Source organism: Urocitellus parryii, chromosome 7 (genome assembly GCF_045843805.1).
Source record: "Urocitellus parryii isolate mUroPar1 chromosome 7, mUroPar1.hap1, whole genome shotgun sequence".
NCBI classification, from domain to species: domain Eukaryota; kingdom Metazoa; phylum Chordata; class Mammalia; order Rodentia; family Sciuridae; genus Urocitellus; species Urocitellus parryii.
In genome coordinates this window covers 7,023,953-7,047,834 of record NC_135537.1, presented here as the reverse complement: position 1 = coordinate 7,047,834, position 23,882 = coordinate 7,023,953, and the positions used below count along the sequence as shown (strand labels likewise).

The window sequence follows — 23,882 nt, the reverse complement described above, 5'->3', positions numbered from 1 at the left end:
AGCAACTCTAGAGGCTGAGACAGAGGATTGCAAGCTCATGGCCAGCCTCTTAGTGAGGCCCTAAGAAATTTAGCAAGACCCTGTCTCAAAATTAAAAAAAAAAAAAAAAAAATTGAATAAAAAGGGCTAGGACTGTGCCTCACTGGTAAAGCACCCCTCAGTTAAATCCCTGGTATAATAAAAACAGTAAGTTCATTTATCATTCAGCATGTATTTATCTGCCAAGTATTGTTCTAAGGGAAATTGATTGATTTATATTGGCACACTTAGTCCTCAGAACAGCCCTAGGAGGATAAGTCAGTCTTGTTGTCATTCCTATATTTCCCATGAGGGAACTGACACAGACAGGTTTAGGTGACCTGCCCAGGGTTACTCAGCTGGTAAGTGGAAAAGCCAGTTTTAAGGCATAACATTTTAACCTCAGAGGTTATCCTCTTAATTTATTTCTACTCTGCTTGTTAAGTAAACTGTAGGCAACGACGTTGAATAAATTGCCCACCTTCTCATATCTAGTTATTTTGGAAGAGATTAATGGATTTTGTTGTAAAGCTTCTGTTGCCACTGAATGCCTAAGAACTCATCTAGATGCATCCACACATTGGTTGGATAACTGAATTTATATAGTGACCAGGCTAGTGCATATCACAGTGAATCTGATATCATTTTCTTCGTCTGCATTCCTAGCACTGTTCATCTCTGAAAGTCAGGATAGTGATTCAGAAATTCTGGGGAATTAAGTCCATTCACAATTTATGAAATAAAGGCATCACTTAAAGCGATGGACATAAATTATATCCCTTAAAATTTTACAGTTTTCAGTACCACTTTATATGGTTTGTAGACAACATCACAGTATGATGCACATAGTAGGAAGTAAGTACTGGTTATTAATGAGTGATATGTCACATACTATATAGTGTTTCCTAATGTTCAAGTTTGGTAATTGCTTTAAGATATGAATGTTACAAATATGGTTGGTTGATTTGTTTTTCCTAGTTCAACTTTGTGGGGAAACTTTTGGGTCCTCGTGGCAATTCTCTGAAGCGTTTACAAGAAGAAACTTTGACAAAAATGTCCATCCTGGGAAAAGGCTCCATGAGAGACAAGTCAAAGGTAATGTGCATCATATACAGTGGCCACTTTCCTAGGCAGGTGTCACGGGCCTTTAGATCATCCATCGTGTTAATACCTGGTCTGCAATAGCTAACCAGGGGTCTCAGCTGGAACTATATGAAAATTTTATGTGACGTGATTTGTGATGCTCTTTAGAAAGTGAAGTCACTCTGTCCAATTTAAAAATAGGTGGTATCTTAAACCTGTATTTGTAACAATGATAATGCTTTTTTTTTTTTTTTATTCAAGAGTACTATGTCACCTTGAAGGTAGTATGATAGCACTAGAATTACCATGAAGAGAAATAAATGTTACCTGTGGTCTGTCCATCACTGCAGCTTAGACTGGTTCCTTTAGGACTTTTTCACAGTCACATACTGCATAATGATGTTTTGTTAATGATGAACCACACATGTGACAGTGGTCCTATGAGATTATATTCCCTAGTGATATTGTGGTTGTCTTTGTGCATTTGCATAAGGAAAAAGTCTAACCATGCATTTCTAAGAATTTACCCCTGGGCTAAGTAATGCATGAGTTTAGTTAAGTATAGTTGAGTCTATAGTGTATATAGCTTTCTTTTTTTCTTTTTGACCTTTAATTGATATCCTATGTATTTTATGAAGTCACTAAAATTGATTTGAATTGTTTCTATTATTGTTTACTATTCTAAAACATAATTGTTCTCAACAAACCTAAAAGTTACTGAGTTATTTTTATTGATCGCTTTCTTAAAAATTTGAAAGGTATTTCCACAGACCATAATCTGTGCCACTTACATTGATCTCTCTTGTCACTTGTTTTCTTCTGATTAAAAGATTTATATTACCAAGAACCAAATCCACATTCCACGATCACCTACCATGAAATGTCAGGCAATGAGAGAATTAGATGTGAAAGGTTTTTAGATGAAATCCAGTCTCTTCACACACACACACACAAAGTCCATCTAAAGTAATAGTTTTTATAATAACTACAGCCACTATGTGCTTTTTGAACAGCCACTGAGGGTCAGGCACAGCATGAGACATTTTATATATGTATATATCAGTCTTTGTTTGCTTTGGGAAAAATATAAGAAGACAACATTTTTCTTATTTCACATATAAAAAAACAAAGAGAACTCAAGTTATTATCTAGCTTAATCAGAGACATTCATTATATTATTTGCCTCACAGGTAATAAAACCATGTTCTTCTGACTCCATTATGCCAGTTTTTCCACCACAGTAATGGAAAATGTGTCAGACCCATGGGAAAACAGTTTAATGAACTCTAGATAGGGCAAAGGGGAAAGGGGGAGAGAGGAGAAGGGAGCAGGTGTAGGAATAGCAAAGACGCTGGAATGTGATGGCCATCTTACCCTGAGTACATGTATGAAGACACCAAGGATGTGACTCTACTTTCGTGTACAGCCAAAGATATGAAAAATTGTGCTCATTATCTGTAACATGATTGTAATGCATTCTGTTGTCATGTATAACAAATTAAAATTAAAAATTAAAAAAAAAATTAACAGTTCAAGGAAATGACCAATAGTTTGTAGATACTTTTTTTTAGATTCATAAGGAGAGTGTTTTCACTATTGTTAAACTTCTACCTCATTAAACTTCTCAAGATTTTAGGGGAAAAAAAAGTAAAGATTCCCAGACATATTTAGGGTAGAAACTAAAAAAAGAAAAAATTGTTTGGAATGATCCTAATGCATGCCTAAGCTTTCTTCACTATTCACTGGGCCTTGCTGTCCTGAATGATGGTACTGCAATTCCCCTAAATCATCTTTTGTTGCAGTAGGAGAAAATGTAACCATATTTTGGCCAGTTTATGAGAAAATGTGTATGTCTTATAGGAAAACACTCCACACTTGCTGGTACCCTGATTCAGTTCCCAGCGAGGCCGTCTGGTCATGAGTATATAACATGAGCAGCGAAGCCCGTAGACCTGGGAGTCCATTGTTCCACATTTTTGTGGTTGAGGGACATCTGTGTCAGAAGCACTATTTTGTGTGAAGTGAGGGAGGTGAATCTTTATCTAGATTGTAGGTCCAATTTACAGTTAGTACCTGGCTATTCCCATACAAATGGGACCCTAAACATTTTCAGCTTGCTGTCAGGATTTAGTGGTCCTTTCAATTATGTTGTCATATCAAGGGCTGTGGCTCTTCTGTGCTGTTGGCATATAGAGCACTCCGTAATGTCAGTAGCCAGTCATCCTTAAAAAGACAGTTGGTAGTGAAATAGTATATAAACACCATCCCTGTCTCTGTGATCCCTTTGTTTATGAATACCCTGAACAGTACTGAGATGGATCGAAAGTGAAACACTTGAGCATATGCCAAGTGAGTCCTCTAGAGTGTGTGGTCACTGAGGACCAGCTCTGCATCTGCTTGGGACACCCTGTTTTTACACATTGGACCTCTTTTCCACATCACCTATCACTCATTTGTTAATCCCTTCATTTCTGTGTTTTTGACCACATGGGTCACCAGATCAAAAAGAGGATTCCATTAGCTGATCATTCTTAACTCCATCAAGACACCCAGCAACGAGAGGAATAGCATATATTGTGGATTTACAGTCCACTCTGCCCACTGTCAATGGACCAGGACCAGAAATCCATCTGTCTCTTGACTTCACACTCCCCACTCTGACCTGTGGCCCTTGGTGAAGCAACATTTGGTCAGACTCAGTTCTGTTAATACTCACACTGTCTATTTGTTCTCATTATATACTTACTCTAGTAAAAAGTTTCAGACCTTGTTGGGAAGACTAGGAAGAAGTGTCACTCACTAGGAGATGTGGCAGTTACTAGTACCACATCTAGTGGCTCTGGATTTAACTCAGTTATTCTTTTCTGGAACCATGGAGCAAGAGTATGGTAGGTAGGAGCTTATTGCAGGCCAGGAGGTAGTAAGGAGTAGTGGGAATGAAGCCTGGGAATGGCCCTCTCCCTTCAAGGACTGTCCCTTCTGTTCAGGCAGTGTAGGAAGAGCCTTACCAGATACGCTTCTGCTGTGTGGAGCTCTGTGGGTTCTTAGGCTTTGGATGGTCTAATCTCACAGAAGAGAAGAGACTGGTCCTTGTGTCGTATTTCACATTATGCAAGATTGGACTCTACAGTGAGGGCTCCGTCAGCCTTCAGCTATGAGTACTAAGACCTTCTAAGATTTTCCTGATCTTAGAATGATAAAATAAAGCCCTGTAGTAGTCAGTTTTCCATCACTATAGCAAATACTTTAAATTATCACCTTAAAAATAGGAAAAGTTTATTTTGGGCTCACAGTTTTGGAGGTATCAGTCCATGATTGGCCCTGTTCATTTGGGCTCTGTGACCAGACACACATCATGACTAGTGGTGGTAGCAGAGAAAAACCACTCACCTCGAGGCCAGGAAAACAGAGTAGTAGGGGCTGTGTTCTCTTCTGTCCTTTAAGCATACACACAGTATCCTGAAGGTGTCCAACCAGGCCCACCTCCTGAAGGTTCCACTGCTTCTCAGTAGCTTCTCCCTGGACACTAAGTCTTGGACGCACAGGCTTTTGGGGACACTTAAGATCCAAATCATAGCAAGCCCAAGTCTCTTATTTCCTCCTTTAAACTCTTGAATACAGAAAGAAACATCCCACTTCACTCCACCCCAGCACTTTTTCCTCTGGCCTGTCACACTCTACGGTTGCACATATTTCAGCCTTTGAAAGCATTTCACTGAATATGACCACAGGGCTTAAGTAACAGGTGTACTACTTAAATGGATATTACCAGTATTCCGTCTGCTATATTATAATGAGATACTTACTGCTTAGACTCTTCAATATTGATTTCAGTTGGTCCTTTTTACTGGTTTAATTTTCATTTGCAGAAATTAGATTCACTTAATAATATGTTTATTTCTAATGAGAATCACATTACTATCAAAATCTCATTCTAAAGTATCTCATCCCTTTACATTCTCAGAGTGATCACTATTTTAAAAAGTCTAAGCAGAACTTAATTTATTTCCCTCTTTTATTTATTTTGCTACATTGATAAAAATTGAATGAGTCTCAATGGACAGGCTTCAGCTGACTGTGTAGCCTGAGAGCACAGCAGTGCTGGGGTCTGTTGGGATTCTGTCTGTGCCAAGCATCCTGCTGGATGTTCTGCCCACATCACCTGCTGTACTTCTCCATGTCCACTTACTGGAGGCTGATCTGCTAGGCAGGATTCTCAGGGTTTTTTTTTGTGTGTGTTTGCTCCTTATTTTAACAACCCTGTGAGATAGATACTACACTATGCTTACCCCCATTTAAAGTCACTCCTGTCAGATGAGGAAAAGTGACTGACCAGCATCATACAGTAAATGATGTATTTGGGCTTTAAATGCAGGTCTTTACAGAGTCTGTGTTCTTCCCTAAACAATACCCTGCTTTCTGTCCACAGAACGGTCTGTGAGAACTCTTTACTGTGGGATTGAGGAATGAATATAGTTTTAAGACATCCTTCCTGTTACAGCTTGAGTGTGTGACAAAAACGAGAATATAAAACCAACAGTTATAATCTCTAATTAAATCATTTTTTGCTATCATATTAGGAAAAGATAATTTTTTTCCCAGAAGTTTGTGTTAGGAGAAATGAACTGCAGTGGACAGAATCCAAGTTTTGAAGTTGGAGCTATGAAACAGAAGAGTTTCTGGTCAAATGTTTGGAATGTTCTGATTAAAACAACCAAGAGTTGACATAAAGGAATAGGGTCTTCATAAACTGAAGACAGATTTCCAAGGAAGTGTTTTGAATATTATGGTAGCTTATATTTATTCTCCATTTTTTTCAACTTCAAATTCAGTTTCCATAAAATGGGAAGGAAACTAGAATGAATGAGTGCCCACTGTATATAATGCAATGTATTAGACAGTACACATACTATCTTCTTTCTACAGGCATTTATATAATGGTATCCTTGTGTTCTCAATGGCTCTACATTGATGTACAAGTGTTACCACCACCAAACTCATTTTGTGAATTAGGTGTTGGATTACATATAATCTGTCTAACCTCACCTAGCTGGTGACTAGGATAGCAAAGATTCAGGAGCATCTGATTAAATCTCATGTCTTTTTTCATATTCTAGTTTTCAATCTTTGTTTTCTTCATAATAATTTAAATTAGTTAAGCAAAGTTAAAACCTTAAAAGGCAGAATCAAGGAATAAAATCATGTTCCTCTAGCATTTGCATCATTGGCCCCTGAGCTCCTGTTGGAATTAAAAGGAACTGTTGCAGAAACTCCTGGGATTCTCTTATGGGATAGATTTTTTTTTGAAAAAAAGATACACTAAAGAAAGACTAATGGAAGACACAGATTCTAGAAATCTGGAAGTGTAATTCTAGAATCAGGAACTGTAATAGACAGTTAGGAAAAGGTGGGTAATAGAACCAAATCAGTAGTCCCTTAAACAGCTGTTCCTCCACCTTAATATTCCTTGAACTTCATTATGTAAACGAAAATTTAAGCAAATATTCTCATAATTGTATAAAATTTTAAAAGTTTTCAAATCTTGTCTTAGTATAAAATTGCATTTCATACATTTTACTATTTTTTTCTCATCGTACCTGGCATGGAGATGAATGTGCACATGAATTCAGAATGAATGCTAATGTTTAGCCATTCACTCAGCAAACACTTGTTGAACACCTCCCGGTTCTACACACTTTTCTAGACATGAGAAATTCATCATCAGACAATCAGTCATGGTTTCTGTCCCATAGGTATCACCTTCTAGGGAGGGGAGGAAGAAAGGAATGAAGAAACATCAAGGCTTCGAGATGCTGTGGGGCACAGAGCACAGCCAGGGTGGAAGGGAGTGGGAGTCCAGCCAGGTTGAGGAACACGGAGAAGGCCTGGGCTGGGTCCTGGGGTGGCAGGATCAGATTTGCAGTGTAAAGGTTCTGTCTTGGGGACAGTGTTTACTGTTAAGTGAATCTTCTGTGACAGCCACGTGCTGATAAGCTGTGGGAGTTTTCACCTTTTTTTCCTTTTATAATGACACATTTTTAAACCTGATATTCTTTCTTCAGGAAGAAGAATTGAGGAAAAGTGGAGAAGCAAAGTACTTCCACCTCAATGATGATCTCCACGTCCTCATTGAAGTCTTTGCCCCACCAGCAGAAGCCTATGCCCGGATGGGCCATGCCTTGGAAGAAATCAAAAAGTTCCTCATTCCTGTTAGTACAAATTTTATTGATGATTCACTGGTACTTTGAAGTTGTTTCTTTATTATAGTCCTTGATAATTCTTGCCAGTGGTTGTTATTTGCATTGCTCTTTATCTGTTAAAAAGCTTCAAACTGTTCATGTCAAGTAGGTGCCTTTGTGAATTACTTGGGATTCTCTCTTCTTTATATGTGGGCTAGGGCATTTGAGAGAACAGCACTGCTAAGTTTATATGGCTGGAGAGTGTGAAGAGCACAGCCACTAGTTCAGGGGTAACCACTCCAAGCTGTAAGCTTTTATATGACCCTGAGACCACCTCCCAAGGGCACTGTTCTCCCCAGGTCCATTGGTGCCTTCCACGACATAGCCTTGTGCTGGTGTTGGGCCTGTAAACATGAATAAAAGTAGCCTCTGCACTCAAGGAATATGTAGTTTAGGGGAGGCAGAAACACCCACAGATAATGCCAGCACATGGCAAATATGATGACAGATGTGACCACAGTGAGCAGATGGCAAGCACACTGTGCACATGTGTAGCTGGCTTTGGCCAGGCGTTTCCTCTCCTGTGAACAATTGGTAGTCTGTTTTAACCCTCAGACACCCTCACATTGCTAGTAAAGTCATTCTTTAAAGAGAATACATCTCTACCTTTGTTGCAAACGTTAATGTCTTTCATGTGATTTGTATCTCAGTGATGAAGAGAACTTTTGTGTAATTTGCATGCTCATGATTGAAAAACAGAACAAAACAGAAAAAACCTCCACAAAACTAGAGCATTTGACATTTTGTCTCTCCAGACAATTTATTTTGGAAAAGCTTGACACATCTGCTGAACAGTTTACTGGGTTGGACTGGGTCCTCAGTGATCCTGAGCTGGTAGATTGACTTATGTACTGAGGCGTATGAATTGTGATGATGCCATTTGTGAGGAAAAGAAGGATTGCATTTATAGAGGAAGACTGTTTTAAGTCCTGATTGTTTTCAGAAGGTCATGATATGAAGTTCCATTCTTTAATAACCTGGAACCTGAAAATGATTATTCTGCCTAGTTCCCACAAGCAAATATGACAGCTTATTTCTTCATTTAGTTTATGAACAGTGCTTACTTTGTGTAGACACATGTGAACTGATAAAGACATGATCTGATCTCTGCCCTGATAGAGTTTATAGTGTGATGAGAAAAGAGGCATTAATCATGTATTCATATAAATGACTGTAAAACACAACTATGGCAAGACTGTGACCTTGCTGGGAAAGAGGTGGCAGAGCTGTCTACAATAAACCTTCCATCTTATGACCTTTGCAGTCTTCCGCCAAGACATGGGGTCTGATTTCCCTACCGTGAATCTGGGCTGGCCAAACTAAGTCTTTGTCTAACTCAAGATTGCAAAGGTTTTCTGCAGGCTTCTTCTAAATGTTTTATAGTGTTTATAGTGTTGTTTCATTTGAAATTATAGTCTCTTTTGAATTACTTTTTGTTTTTGAATATTGTGTGAGGTTGTGATCTAAATTTGTGTTTTTTCATATAGATATCCAGTTGTCCTAGCACCAGACAGTGTAAAGACTATCCTTTTCCTCACTGCATGGCCTTGGTACCATTATTGAAAATAAACTAAAAATAAAGTAAGGGTTTATTTCTGGATTCTCACTTCTGTTCCTTTGACTTACCCTCCTATCCTTACTACAGCAGCCTACTCTTTTTTTTTTTTTTTCAGGCCTGGGGATTTAACCTAGAGGTGCTCTACTGCTGAGCTACATTCCTAGTCCATTCTTTCGTATTTTATTTTGAGACAGGGTCTTGCTGAGATGCCCAGGCTGACCTCAAATTTATGGTCTTCCTGCCTCATCCTCCTGAGCCACTGGGGTTACAGGAGTGCACCACCATTCCCAGCTCTACAATAGCTTACATTATAGTTTACTTTATACTTTTAGTAAATCTGGAATCATATGTTCTCCATCTTTTTTCTTCTGTATCAAATTTGTTTTGGATATTCTGGCTCCTTTGTATTTCCATATATAATTTAGGATCAGTTTGTCAATTTCCATAAAAAGGCGTAGTGTGATTTTAATAGAGGCTGTATTCAAACTGTAGATCAAGTTATCTTTAATTCTTCAGATTCATGAATATGAAACTTTTCTCCACATTTTTTTAAAGATTGTGTTAATCAGCTTTTCCTTGTCGGGACAAGTACCTGAGAAAACAACTCAGAGGAGGACAGACTTGTTTTGGCTCGGGATTGCAGTCCTTTCTTGGCTGCCTCCAGTGCTTTGTGCCTGAGGCAAGGCAGAATATCATTATGAAGGTGTGGAGCAGAGGCCAGCTGCTCACCTCTCAGTGGCCAGGAAGAGAAAGCGGCCAGGGAGGGAAATACTCTCCCAGGGCATGCTCCTGCCACCTACCTCCTCCTGGTAGGCCCAGTGGCAGTTCCAGCCGCCTCCCAGTAATGCCATCAGCTAAGAAACCCTCAGTGGATGAATCTCCTGTTCAGAGCCTTGGGGACCTAATCATGTCCCAAGAGCCCAACTCTAAGCACTGCTGGTTGGGGACCAGACCTTCAATACATGAACCTTTGGACAACATTCCGAATCTGAACCATAATAAATGTATTATTCAATATCTGAGCAATATTTTGATTTTCAGGGTACCAGACTTGCATTTATTTTGTAAAATTAATTTCTAAATGTTATGTGTGTTTTGAAGCTTCTTTGAGTAGAATTGTTCTTCTCCTCCTTTTTTCTTTTTTTTTTTTTTTTGGTGAGGGGATACCAGGGATTGAACCCAGGGTCACTTAACCACTGAGCCAAAATATCAGCTCTTTTTTATTTTTTAGTTTCAGACAGAGTCTTATTTAGTTGCTTAGGTCTTTGATAAGTTGCTGAGGCTGACCTTGAACTTGTGATCCTTCTGTGCCTTATAGTCTGCCAAGTGGCTGGGATTAAAGGCTTATGCTGCCATGCCTGGCAGTAGAATTGTTCCTAGATTTGATTTTCAGATGGTCACTTATGTTGATTTTTTAAATAATTTTTTTAATTTTATTTTTTAGTTGTAGTTGGACACAATACCTTTATTTTATTTTTATTTATTTTTATGTGGTGCTGAGGATCAAACCCAGCTTCTCTAACATACTAGGCGAGTGCTTATGAGCCACAGCCTAGTATGTTAGATACTAGGCTAACATGTTAGATACTAGTATGTTCACAGCCCTGAAATGCAGTTGATTTTTACATTTTGATCTTCCATCTTATGACCTTGTTGAACATGTTTATTAGATCAAGTGCATTGTTTTATAATACAAACATTAGCATGATTAAATGAAATCCTAATTAACACAATTATTAGGATTTCTTGACATACAGAATCCTGTCATCTGATAATGAAGATGGTTTTACTTTTCCTCTAAAGGCATATACAGGATATGTGCCTTTAGTAGTTCCCTTCCCTTTCCTTTTCATCCCCTGAACTGGAACCTTTCGTCTTTTCACTGACTAGAACCTTCTATGAGATAATATTGCTGAAATCAAAAGGAGAGCATTCAGCCTTTCAGCATTAACTGCCAGATTTTTATTGCTATTCTTTATCATGTTAAAGAACTTCTTTTTTATTCCTAGTTCTTGAGTTTTTAATCCTGAATAAATGTTGTAAACAGGGGTGTTGAATTTTGCCAAATGCTTCATCCTCCCATTGAGATGGTCACAAGTTTTCCCCTCTTTCATTTCTATCACTAATTATATATTACATTATTGACTTTTATATGTGAATCCAAACTTGCCTTTCACTTGGTCATGATGTATAATTCTCCTTGTTTATTTGTTGCTGAATATAGTTGACCAATAGTTTGTTAAGGACTTTTGCATCTATAATCATGAAGAAGACATGGTGTAGAATAGTTTTTCTTTTATTTATGTTTTTTTTTTTACATTCTTACATTAACCCAAACATTTGCAATTTCTGATATTTAAATAGTACTATTTCTTTTGAACCTGAAGGGCTTCTTTTTGCATTTCTTGTAAACTGGATCTGCTAGCAAAAATTTTTGTTTTGTTTTTCTGAGAACAGCTTTATTCCACCTATTTTGCCAACAGCAGGTTGTGTAATTCTAGTTGAAAGTTTCCCCAGCACTTGGAATGTGCCTCTTTGTGGCCTTCTGGCTCTGTTACTTTGGATGAGAGAGTCACTAACCATTTAATTGTTTCTGCACATGATCTCTTGTTATCTCTTGCTGCTGTCAAGATTTTGTGGTCTTGGTTTTCAGTAACTGGATTTTGATATATACATTTATTCTACTTTTAGGCTAGGTTTTTGGATCTATTGATTTATGACTTTCTTTAAATGAGGGAATCTTTTAGTCTCTCCCTCCTGTCCACCTGGGCTTCCTTTGACGTGGCTGTTGGCACAGCTGCTGCTGGCTCCTAAGTCTCAGGTTGGCTTCTCTTCCCCTGTCTTCTCTGTGTTCTAGACAGGACCATTCTGATTGACAGTCTTCAGGTTCACCAGTGTAACTGTCTCACATCTGCCTTGAGCTCCTCTGTTAAGTGCCATTGACTGCACTTGGCTTTCTTCTCTTCATTTGTACATCCACTATCTGGCCCTCTCCAAGATGGTTTCTTAATAGTGGTCCCACAGAGTGAGCCACATGTTCCATGTCTCTTATTTATTTATTTTGAAAACTGGACTTTACACAACATATTGTGGCAAATTTGAATTCAGATTTGTTTACTTCCCAGAGCTTGTTATTGCTTCTATTTTGTGGTCCATTTCTTTAATAATTTAGTTGGACCAAGGTATGGTGGTCCATGCCTGTAATCCCAGTTATTTAGGAGACTGGGAAAGGAGAATCACAAGTTCAAGGCCAGCCTCAGCCACAAGTAAGACCCTTAGTAACTTAGAGAGTGAGACCCTGCCTCAGAATTGACCAAAAGGGTTGGCAATGTAGCTCAGTGGTAAAGCACTACTGGATTAAATCCCCAGTACCAAAAAAAAATTTTTTTTTTTTTTTAGTTGAACTAATTCAGTGTCGTCTGTCTCTTGTAATCCTTTTTCTTTCTGCACGTATTTTTAAGCCTATTCTGTCAGGAGTGTCTATATTGCTTAGTGGTCAGCCAGTGATCTACTAGGGATGAATGCCCAGGCAGGAATGCCATAGACTCTTCCTCTTGTTACCTTCATGTTAGCTGTTTTTCATGAGTAAATTTATTTCTTTTCAGTTTGTTGTATACCTTCCATGAGGCTCCAGACTCTGTTTTTTCCCCCACAATTCTGTCAGTTTTTCTTATTCCTTTTTTGTTGTTTTACTCCTGGGGGTTGAACCCATGGGCACTTAAGCACTGAACCACATCTCCAACCACTTTTTTTTTTTAATGTTTTATTTAGAGGCAGGGTCTCACTGAGTTGCTTAGGGCTTCACTAAGTTGCTGAGGCTGGCTTTGAATTTGCTCTTCTTCTGCCCAGGACCCCTGAGCCAGTGGGATTTCGGGATATGCCCCCCACCACTCTTGACTGTTACTGGTGTTTGCAGGGGGGCTGTGCTGGGCCCCTACTTTTCCAGAAGTCCCATGTCCAGTCTGTACCTGACGTTTTAGACTTAGGTAGTGTTCACCTTTTGTCCTTATGAACATAAGCCGTTTTATTTAATTATTTTTAATATTTATATAATATCATAATGCACATTTCATTATTTAGCTACACCTCCAAATTATAAATGTTCCCATGGTCTCTTATGGATTATAATGTAAACAGTGATCCCTACATTAACCTTAAATACTGTCATATTTTAGAAAATGTATCTGAAATGTAAAGGCTTAAACAGAGAACCCACTGAATTTCAATAAGTTTCTTTTAATGATTTAATTTAAAAACATTTTTCCAGTCTCCACATTAACATATAGTTAAATAGATTCTAAATTCACTGAGGAGGAAAATCCTACATGTGTGTGTGTGTGTGTGTGTGTGTGTGTGTGTATGATTAGAATTGTGGTACCTTTGCTCTTTACAGTTGATGAAAATGTTGATGGTTTTGTTTTTCAATGGGGAAATTAGCCTGTAAGCCATCATGCATGATTTGGTTTCTTTATTAATTTAAAAGCATTATTTCTAAGACCAAGAAAATTGTAATAACAATGACACCATTATAGTGACCTCACCCTTACTTAAAGCAGTGCTTCGTTTTTACTGTTAAATTTTTTACTGTGTTTTGGGACAGGGAGTCAGCCGTATTCTTTTTTCCTATCTGTGTTTAGCTGCATGTGACCAAATATCAAATTTCTCAACAGTTTTTAACTGCACAAGTACCTAGCTCAAATATCTACATTTTATTTATGTGATTTGCAAATAATTTATTAATCTTTAGCTATTTTAGAATCATTAGGAACATATTAATGGGCTTCTGATAGAGAAGTTGAAATTACAATCGAAAGATTCAGAGGACTTCTGAGACCGGGGAAGAGTTTCTATTTACAGTAAATTATAGAGCCCCTAATCCTAAACTCTTTATGCTAATCAAAATAACTTGAATTAGTTGTCATTTGTTTTTGCAAGTATTAGATTTCAACCTCCCTTTTGATTGATGTTCATATTAGTTTTCTTATTTCATAATGCCTTCTACAAGTTTCACATTTTTTTGCATTAAACTTTTGAATAGTAATGAAGAGACAGTGTGTTTTTGTTATAATTCTACTAAATATCTTTCAGATTTTTAATTCAAAATTATAAATAATTCAGGAAAAACTCTCCTCTGAACCTTCTGTTCATGCACAAATATCCTTATATTTCTTCTGTCTTGAAATTCTCCCTTCCTCCCTGCAAGCTCTGAACCTTACTCTTCTTTTTATAGCCATGCTACTTAGGAGGAACTTCTTCTCTGTGCTGTGATTTGTACTTACTCTTTATTCCACTGAAATGGATTCAAACTTCACCTTTCCCCAGAACTACAACTTCTGATGTTACTAGTGGCTTTATTATTAGTAAATTCTACACACTTGGATGAGTGAGGGAATGTGAATGCTATACTCACTTCCTGTGACTTTGTATTATCTCCTTGTCATTCAGTTTCTTAACAAACTTTTGCTGTCTACTGAGAAAACTAACTTCTTGTGTTTGCGTCTAACAATTCTATAATTTTAGCCCTCACCTTTAGGTATCTGACCCATTTTGGTCTAATTTTTACATATGATGTTGAAGGAAGGGTCCTGTCCCACTTTATTTATTTATTTATTTTTGATTTGGATATCAAGTTGCTACAACACCATTTGTAAAACAGACTACTTGAAAATTAGTTCACTGCAACTTATGTATGAACTTGCATTTCCATTCCATTGATGCTTATGTCTATACCACCACCACACAGTTTTTATTGCTTATAGCTTTGTAGTTAAGTCTTACAATAGGAAAACATACATTTATACAATTTTGCTTTTTATTTTAAAGATTGTTCTTGCTATTTCTGTTCTCCTAATTTTACTCAACTTTTTCGTTTTTGTAAGTAGTCAGCTGGTATTATTTCCTTTATTGAAAAGATCAGTTTAGAAAAAATGGTCATTGTAACAACCCTGAGTCTATCTAGGAGCATTGGATATCATTCCATTTATTTATATCTTTGAAGTTTGTTTTAATAGTGTTTTATAGTTTTCAATGTACACATCTTTTATTCATTTACTCCCAAGTGTGTTATTGTTTTGATGTTATTGTAAATGGAATTGTTTTTCTAATTTCTATTTTTTGATTATTCGTTGCTGATCTAAAGACATGGAAGTTATTTTCATATATTGATCTTGTATTCTGTAGCCTTGCTAAAACTCATTGATTAGCTGGCTCTGTTAATTGTGTGTGTGTGTGTGTGTGTGTGTGTGTGTGTTATTCCTTAGTATTTTCTGTATACAGATTTAAGCCATTTCTGAACAGAATATTTTTTAGTTTCTCCTTTCCAGTCTGAATGCTGTTTGTTTTTGTTGTATAATTGTTCTGGCCAGAACCTCAAGTAAAATGGTAAGAGAAGTCCTCTTGGTCTCATTCCTGACCTTATGATGAAATTTTTCATCCTTTGCTTTTTAAGTAAGATTTTAACTGTGGGTTTTCGTATTTGAGTGTTTTTAATATTAAAGAGTGATGGACTTTTCTTACAGTTGTCTTCTCTATCTGTTGAGATGATGTGGTTTTGTCCTTATTTTTGTGAACTTACATTAACTGATTTTCAAATGTTCAGTGAACTTTGCACTTCTGGGATAAATTAATTTGGTTCTTTTATATGATTTTTTTTACTGGATTTGGCTTTGTATTTTTTGATAACTTTATCATCTATATTGATAAACGTTTGTAGTTTTTGTTTATTGCTGAGAGTCTCTCTGAATTGCTGAGGTGTCCTTGAACTTTGATCCTCCTGCCTCAGCCTCCCCAGTTGCTGGGATTACAGGTGTCTGCCACCATGTCTGGCTTCCCCTTGTCACTCCTGATGTTCAGGTGATACCCCATTTTCATTTCTCATTTCAGAAACCTGAGTCGTCTTTTATCGTTGGTTAATATAGCTAAAAGTTCATCATTTTATTTATTAATCTTATAAACAAGTCAACTTTTGAGTTTTTTTTTATTTTACTCTCATTTTTTGTTTATTCTGCTCTAATTTTTATTATTTTTCTTATTTTGTGTTTGTTTTTATTTCATATTTAGTAAAGGTGAAAGCTTAGGTTATTGATTTGAAATCTTGTATTTTTAACATAATCATTTAAAGCTATAAATTTCCTTCATAGTACTGCTTTAGATACCCTTATATGTCTTAATATGCTCTGTTTTCATTAGTATTTGTCTCAGAATATTTTCTAATTTTTCTTTTCATTTCTAGTTTGATCTAATGATTATTAAGTTACTTTTAATTAAGTTCTTTACGAGGATGGAAATCCCTGCTTGTTGTTAGTGGTAGATTTTTTCCCACCCTTTCACTTTCAGTCTGTGGATGTCTTTTCCTGTGAGATGAATCTCTTGAAGCCAACATACTGTTGGATCTTTTTTAAAATTACGTTCTTTAATTTCTTCATATTTGTGAATTCCCCAAATTTCTTTCTTCAGTGGATTCTAATTTATTCCATATCAGCAGAAAATATACTTTGAATGATTTTAGACCTTTGAAAATTATTGAGGCCTATGAGATGTCCTGGCTTAGAGTCTGTCTTTGGAACTATTCCATTTGTACTTAAGCACATGCTTCATCTGTGGGCACAGTGTTTTATCTACTGTGTTTTCAAACCTATGTTATTTGTACTCACTAATACTAGACTAATCTTTACAGTTTACAAACCTAAATATGCAAATTACCTCCTTAAAATCATTAAGGACTTCTCAGTACCCTTCTGAACGTTCCAAGTTGCCTCTAAATCGACTTAAAGCCTCATATGATTTTGTGTCTGCTCTCCCTTTCCCTTTAGTGTTTTCATATTTCATCCAAATAGTACTCACAACACTCTTGATTTCCTGTATTTAATGTTGCTTGAGCCTTTAATCATTTTGTCCTTTGCTGTGGCCCTTCTGGCTTAGTCCTCACTCATCTGAGATAACACCTCTTGTAGAGAGTCCACTCTTCTAGCAACAGCGCCTTCAGTGAGCTTTCTTTTTCCACTTTTGGCCCTGAACTTCCTTTATTGTAAAACACGAGAGAGACAATTTGACGTATTTGTACATGTTACTGTTGGCTCTTGTGTGGAGTGAGGGCGGTCAGGAAGAGGGAGGGATCAAGGCTGACTCCCATTGAGCATTTGATAGTCATGTAAGGTGAAATCAAAGTGCAGGTTTTCAGGAATAAGATTATGTATCACATTTTCAAAATGCCGACTCTGGCAGCTCCTGCAGTATCCCAGGGGAAATGTACAAAGGAATGTGCACCAGAGAAGCTGCCATGTTGGGTGTGTCTTTCTCCTTTGCTGGAGTGAGTTCCTTGGCTGTAGGACAGTGGCTGACTCCTCTTTCTTTTCCTGTCCCTGAGGCGCCTCAGATGCTCACTGACCACTAGCGGAGTTGAGCTGTAAGGAGCAGAGCCACCAGACAGTGATTTTGGTGCTTTCACCTTATCCTGGGCGTTTCACCTGGAAACCATGCCGAGGGAAAGGAAAGATGGTTGATTGCAGGAAATTTTAGCTTGGGGAAAAGTACTGTGTTTTTCTCTTTTCCCTTCTTAGAGAAATTCATTAATATGTTTTAATTTTAAGAAATTCATATCTTGTTTTGTGAATTCAACTATTTTCCCAATCTTTTTTATTGATATTTTTCACTATTTGCACTAAGCACTTTAGAATTTTTAACATGAGACAGATTATGCCGTCTTCTCTTTCCTGTGTAGGACTACAATGATGAAATCAGACAAGCCCAGCTCCAGGAATTAACATATTTGAATGGTGGTTCAGAAAATGCAGATGTCCCAGTGGTTAGGGGGAAACCCACCCTACGGACAAGAGGTGTGCCAGCCCCAGCGATTACCAGGTAGGTGTTTATTAATTGGCTTACTTTTCCTTAAGGTTTGCGAGCCTTGGCAACAGTTTCAACGTGTTTTATCTTAGTAGCCAGAAACCCCTCTATCAGTATATCTGTAGGAAGCCACTGCTCAGACTTTGAAAGTGAATTCACCTTGGAGGGAGATATTCCTAGGCTTAACTGTTATCACCTTATCACTTACCACCTGATCACTTCAGGCAAATTATTACTCACTCTAAGGATCATTCTTTAAAACGACAGTTTTTTGATGTGTAAGTAATATCATCGATATGCAGATTGGAGCCATGGCTCCTTGTGCCTTGCCCTGATCCTCCCCCTTCTGGAGCCTAGTTCTTGGACACACCTCCAGTGCTCAGACATGTCCAGCATCCAGTGGGTGTCCTAAGGTCTGTTGTCAGTTTGCTCTTTACAAGTGCTATAGCATGTGCGAAATCCTTGGGCTGAACCAGACACACATGTATTGATTGCTTGTTTGTTTGTTGTTTCTGTCTTTGTTTTGTGATTACATTTGTTTGTTTGTTTGTTTGTTTTGGTACCAGGGATTGAACCCAGGGTCACTTAGCCACTCAATCACATCCCCAGCCTCCCTACTCCTTTTTAAAATTGTTTTTTATTTTTAAATTTTGAGACAGGGTCTTGTTAAGTTGCTTAAGGCCCCACTAAGTTGCTGAGGGTGGCCTTGAATTTGTAATCTTCTAGCCTCACTCCCAAGATGCTAGGATTACAGGTATATGCCACTATCGGCTATGATTACGTCTAAGAGGAAATGTTTTAAAGAGAATCAAAAATTTGATATGACTTTCTCAATTTCATTTGGAAATTATTTTTAGTTTTCCCATTTTTGTTCTGAAAGAAATCAGTGGAATAAAGAAATAGAGTTTTCTTTTAATCATGTGACTATATAGATTTTTTTTCAGGTAGAAGTTTGGATAAAACTATTAAATATATTGTTCTTATAAATCTCCAAGTTCCTCTGGGAGAACAAGAAGTTCCTTCTTCTATTGAGAGTTGCCAGCTGTAGCAATGTCAGAGCAGGTGTGTGCTGCTATGATATCAAGTCAGCAATAGGCCTGGAGCCTGTGGGATTTCTGTGTCAAAAAGAGGTTTAATTGATGATTTCATGGAATGGTACACGTAGGTACTCGGCAAACCCTAACTGCCTCTTTAATTTCTATTTCTTCCAACATTAAATTTACCTAAAATCATAAGAAGTTACTTATGTACTATATTAGTTTACTGCTAGCTGCTATGACAAATTACCACAAATTTGGTGACTGAAAATTAAAAAAATACAAAAATGTATTCTCTTGTAGCTATGGAAGCCACATGACTAAAACCAGTTATCATTTGTTCAAAGGCAGGGTGTTGGCAGGGCTGTGTTCCCTCTAGAGGCTCTGAGGGCAAGTTCTTTTCTTGCTCCTTCAGTTTCTGGTGACCCCAGCATGCCTGGATCTGTGGCCACATCACAATGATCCCTCCCACTTCTTCACACTGCCTTCTCTTTCCTGACCTCCCTCTGCTGATTTTATAGGATTCATGTGGTTATATAGGGTAGTCCCAGGCAGGATAATGCAGGGAGACCTCCATCTCAAGATCCTTCTTCAGCTGCAAGGGCCCTTTTTCTGATTCAGGTAACCTGTGCAGGTCACCAGGATGGGGATCACATAGTGGTTAATTGCCTGATATTATTTAGCATACAGGTTTGACTCCTTAGTCTCAACTTTGTTATGATGTAAGCTTGCACGTTTTCCCAAAATACGTAACGTGTCAAATAATATATGTAAACATTCTCAATGTCTGAAGACTTGTACCTTCCCTCTGCCACTGTCTTTGCTTGTTTGTCCAGGTGTGGAGCATGTGGTTTGTGCTCATGGGCTAGGAGCTTTCCCTTTGGGAGTGGCACACACATAACGCCCTGCCAAGCAACTGTCTCTGCATCCCTGCAAGGTAGTCAAACTCACATCATTCATCGTATTCAAATCTTCTCAAAAGAGAACAGAAAATACATGTAGAAGCATACAAGGAGAGACAGCCTTCCAGACTTGACACTTACACAATGCCAGCATTCTTTTCTTTTTATTGACATAGGAAGGTAGGCAGGTAGGTAGGTAGGTAGGTACAGAGATAGTCTCTGAGCATAGAACTCCTCAGTCCGGGACTGACCACATTTACAATGGTGATCCCATTAGACCGTAATGCAGCTGGAAAAAGCCTGGAGCTATCAATGTAGTAGCCATGGTAACAGGATAATGTGACTCACTGCTCATCTGTCTGTGGCAGTGCTAATCTAAACAACCTTATTGCATTGCCAGTTCTACACGGAGGCTTGTTGTAGGTCCTACCATCCAGGTTCGTGTGAGTGCACTCTTCAGTGTGTAGACACTGACACAACCCTCTACACATGAATTCCTCAGAATGCATCTGTCATTAAGTGATGATGTGACTGTATGTAGTTGGGTAGATGTTTCTATATCTAAGGGTCTCTATAGAAGCTCTCATTTTCATGATGTGTAGCTTGTTGAAGTAAGTAGTAAAAATGTTAAAAATGTTCTGTGGCCAGGCACAGTGGTGCACAGCTGTTACCCAGCAATTTGGGAGACTGAGGCAGGAGGATCTCAAGTTTGAGGTGCGATTGGGCAACTTAGTGAGATCCTCAGAAACTTGGTGAGAGACTCTCTCAAAATAAAGGAACAAAAAGGGTTGAAGATGTAGCTCAGCAGCAATAAACTGTCCCTGAGTTCAAGCTCAAGTACCAAAAAAATTAAAATTAAAAAATAATCTGTTTCAATATTTATATCTCTCTGTGTTTATATACATATACAGTAAAATCAACCAGTGTTACTTGTCTCACTTAGGTTGTTTTTGTCCATTCCTTTTTCAAAATGCAAGTGCAGAATGGTATCCTCACCAGAGTCGCCGTGGAGTGTGTCAGCCTCAGGCAACCTCTGTGCCTGAAGACAGGTCCTAAGTTAGTTGTCACTTTCTGTCAAGTTGAAAATATCAAGAGCTGACGCCACAAGAGCTTTTTTCATTTTGGAATGCAAGCCTGGGGAAATGCCTTTCACCTGCCCACGTGGGAAACCATTTCCTTGATGGTGGCCTTACCTTGCTTGTGTTTAAAGCTGCTAAAATTCCTGATGAGACTCGTTTCACCTTCACGTCTCAGACCCTGGTTTTCAGTTCATGGGGTGCTGGTGGGTAGAGCTGGCCTTAAAGGGGTTCGTGTACTTAAGACACCCCACATTTGCTTGAAACCATGTGGCTCGTGCGCTTGGCACCCTCAGGACACACTCTGTGCTTCCATTTTTCCATTTGATTCTGGTCTTCCTTGGTTCCAAACATTTTAAATTCCCTGTTTTTAAAGTTTATTTTCTTAAAAGGGACATTTAAAGCCCCTGTGTATTTTTTTGCTCAAAATCTGTCTCCAAGTCACTCTTTGTTGATTATTTTGCCCTGTTTCCTGTGCCTCCAACCCACTCTGGGCTCCAAGCTCTGCCTCGGGAAGCTTGTGCTGCACCCTCACAGGTCTCTGTTTACCTGATTTCTTTTGTCTGCAATTGTTTTTCTTCCCTCTGCTCCTCTCAAGTGTTTAAATCCTACTTACCTTTTCTTCCCAACCTGGAACTTACCTTAACAAGCGCAGAGCACCTGCTGTGGGTTATGCATTTTTCTAAGCATTTCAGAGGTGTTAACTCCTTAGGCCTCCTGATGATCTTTGAGGTGGCATGGGTTTGCTAACACCACCAGACAAGGAAAGGGAGGCCAGAGAGGTCAGTTGTTTGCCAGAGGTCACACAGCTTGTGATTGGCAAAGACAGCCTCTAAGCGAGGCCCTCTGGTTCCACAATCCAACCTGCTCCCCTGGGTGTGATCCTTCCCTTGTGTTTTTCGCCTGGAGGAAAATACTTTTCCTCCCTCCATTCTCCCACCACTTTTTCTGTAGAGCTTTGATTCTGGCACTGTTGTTATGTTTTCATTATGGCACATGTTAATACCAACTATGATGAAGAGGAAATCACGTGTGTAACTTGCAAAAATGTGGTCCATCCTATAGAATAAGAAAATAAAATATGTTGATGTTGAAATTAGGGTAGAAAATCTCATATAGACTCCTCGGGAAAGGTAAGTACGTGTTGTGACATTCTGTAGAATTTGTGGATTGGTCTTTAGTTTATACTTTGTATTTCCTGTGGCCAAAGCTGGGTACAGAGTTCATGGTACCTAAATGTCAAAAACATTGACAATAGAGAAACAAACAAATAACAAATATACACCATCAAAGCCTAGCACTTTCTAATCCTGAGATGTATGAAGAATCTTCTGGAGATACTCATAAACGAGTCTTCCTATGACTTAAAATTTCTGGAGGTGGGCGAAGTACTGGAGTTTGCCAATGAGCTGTATCCCCTGTTGTTTTTATTTTTTGTTTTGAGACAGGATTGCCAAGTTGCTTAGGGCCTTGCTAAGTTGCTGAGGCTAACCTTGAACTTGCAATCCTCCTGTCTCAGCCTGCCAAGTTGCTGGGATTATGGGTTTGCACCCCTGCACCAGACTTTTAAAAAATTTATTTTCAATAAAGTTCTTCATATCCACTTCCTCATTAAGTCATTTTGATTTTACATGTAAAATAAACCTCGATTTTATTTTTCTGTAATCACCTTTGCCATCCTTCCTAATCTAACCTACACTAGTCCTCTATTTTTTATTTACAGTCATAATGACCATTTCATATTAAATTTGATTATATCTTGTCCTCACTTAAAATATGAGGACAATTTTAAATGTCCTCATGTTCCAGCTATGAGAAAATTCACATTTTCTGGTCTGTACTTGAATGATCCGGCCGCTCTTCTCCCTCCCTGTGTCTCATTCCACTTTTTTACTCTCCTTGCTCCGGTCACGCTGGTCTCCTCCTGTTCTGTAAACAGGCCCTGCTCACTCTTCCCACGTCTTTGCTCTCTCTTCCTTCTCCCTGGCAGGCTTGCTTGCCAGTGGTCTGGCTCCGTCCTCAGCACCGTGTTCCCTTGTTAAAGAAGGCTTTGGTGGTCTGCTTTGGTAGCCATCTCAACACCCTGTCTCAGTCACTTTGTAGCATTTTATTCACTTGGGTTATTCCTTATTAAAATGTTAATCTGCAAAAGCCATTGTGTCCCTCAGACCTGGCATGTGATAATCGCTTAGTAAATGAGAAGATACAGTAGCACTTTTCTGTACGCTTTCTGATCGAGTGTTGGCCATTTTAAATATCCTTTCGTTAGTGCAGTTCTTGTTCTGTTTATGACCGATTGCCTGGGCATGGGCCTTGTGGGAGTGTTCACGTAGATGTCGCTGCTTGGGAATTTCGTGGTGGAATGTTTTTACTGCATGCAGTCTTCACGAGTGGGCCCACCGTTCACTTTAGCATGCGTTTCTGATTCAGGGTGTAAACAATTGAAAATTAAATCCCACAGTGAAAGGTAACACAAGTCTCTAGTGAAACCTTCTCACTTGAGTTCCAAATAAGAGCACTGAACTTCTGCCTCAGTATGGGCCACCAGGAGGCTTCTTTGCCCACTGCGTGCCTGGCAGTGCCTCCTGACTCCTTCCCTGCTCCAGCACGCAGGTGGGATGGAGTGCCCTGGGTGCAGCCATGGGCAGTGTCACAGGCTCCCCCCGCAGGCCGTGCGTGCTGCCCTGTGCTCTCCTGCTCGTGTGGCGGTTGGCACCAGGTGGCTTTGCACCCTCAGGGATTCTCCCTCTTGTTTCTCCCTGAGAAACCCCTGGTTGGTTGTGTGTCCTCCCTGGTGTAACTGTGGCATATGTCTTGGCCCCTGGCTCTGCTACCTGTTTTCAGGCAGTTTGGAAATCTCAGTTTCCTTGTCCAGAGATCAGCAAGGTGAGGCTTACCTCGTGTTGGAGTGACATTTGGGTCTTGGCATGACATCAAACTGAAGTCATGGCCTCCCTAGAAGTCACAGTGGCCTGCTCTTTCTATGAACCGGAGTCTGTGTCTCCATCTCTTTGATGTGACCATGTTGTGCTGGATTGCCCAAGTAGCTGGATTTCCTTTGGGTGGATATTTGCTTCTTATTTGTTTTGGTTCTTTCTTTTCTATGATTTCCTTTTTACCTTTTA

General features: G+C 38.8%; 1 protein-coding gene across 1 annotated transcript in view; it reads left to right on the top strand.

Moving 5' to 3' along the window:
* Khdrbs3 (KH RNA binding domain containing, signal transduction associated 3) overlaps positions 1-23,882 on the top strand; it is a 165,783-nt gene that overhangs the window by 78,397 nt on the left and 63,504 nt on the right. Inside the window, exons 3-5 of the mRNA XM_026407458.2 lie at positions 997-1,113; positions 7,164-7,310; positions 17,618-17,757. Of these exons, the coding sequence (XP_026263243.1) occupies positions 997-1,113; positions 7,164-7,310; positions 17,618-17,757 (404 nt within the window). The remainder of the gene's footprint in view (positions 1-996; positions 1,114-7,163; positions 7,311-17,617; positions 17,758-23,882) is intronic.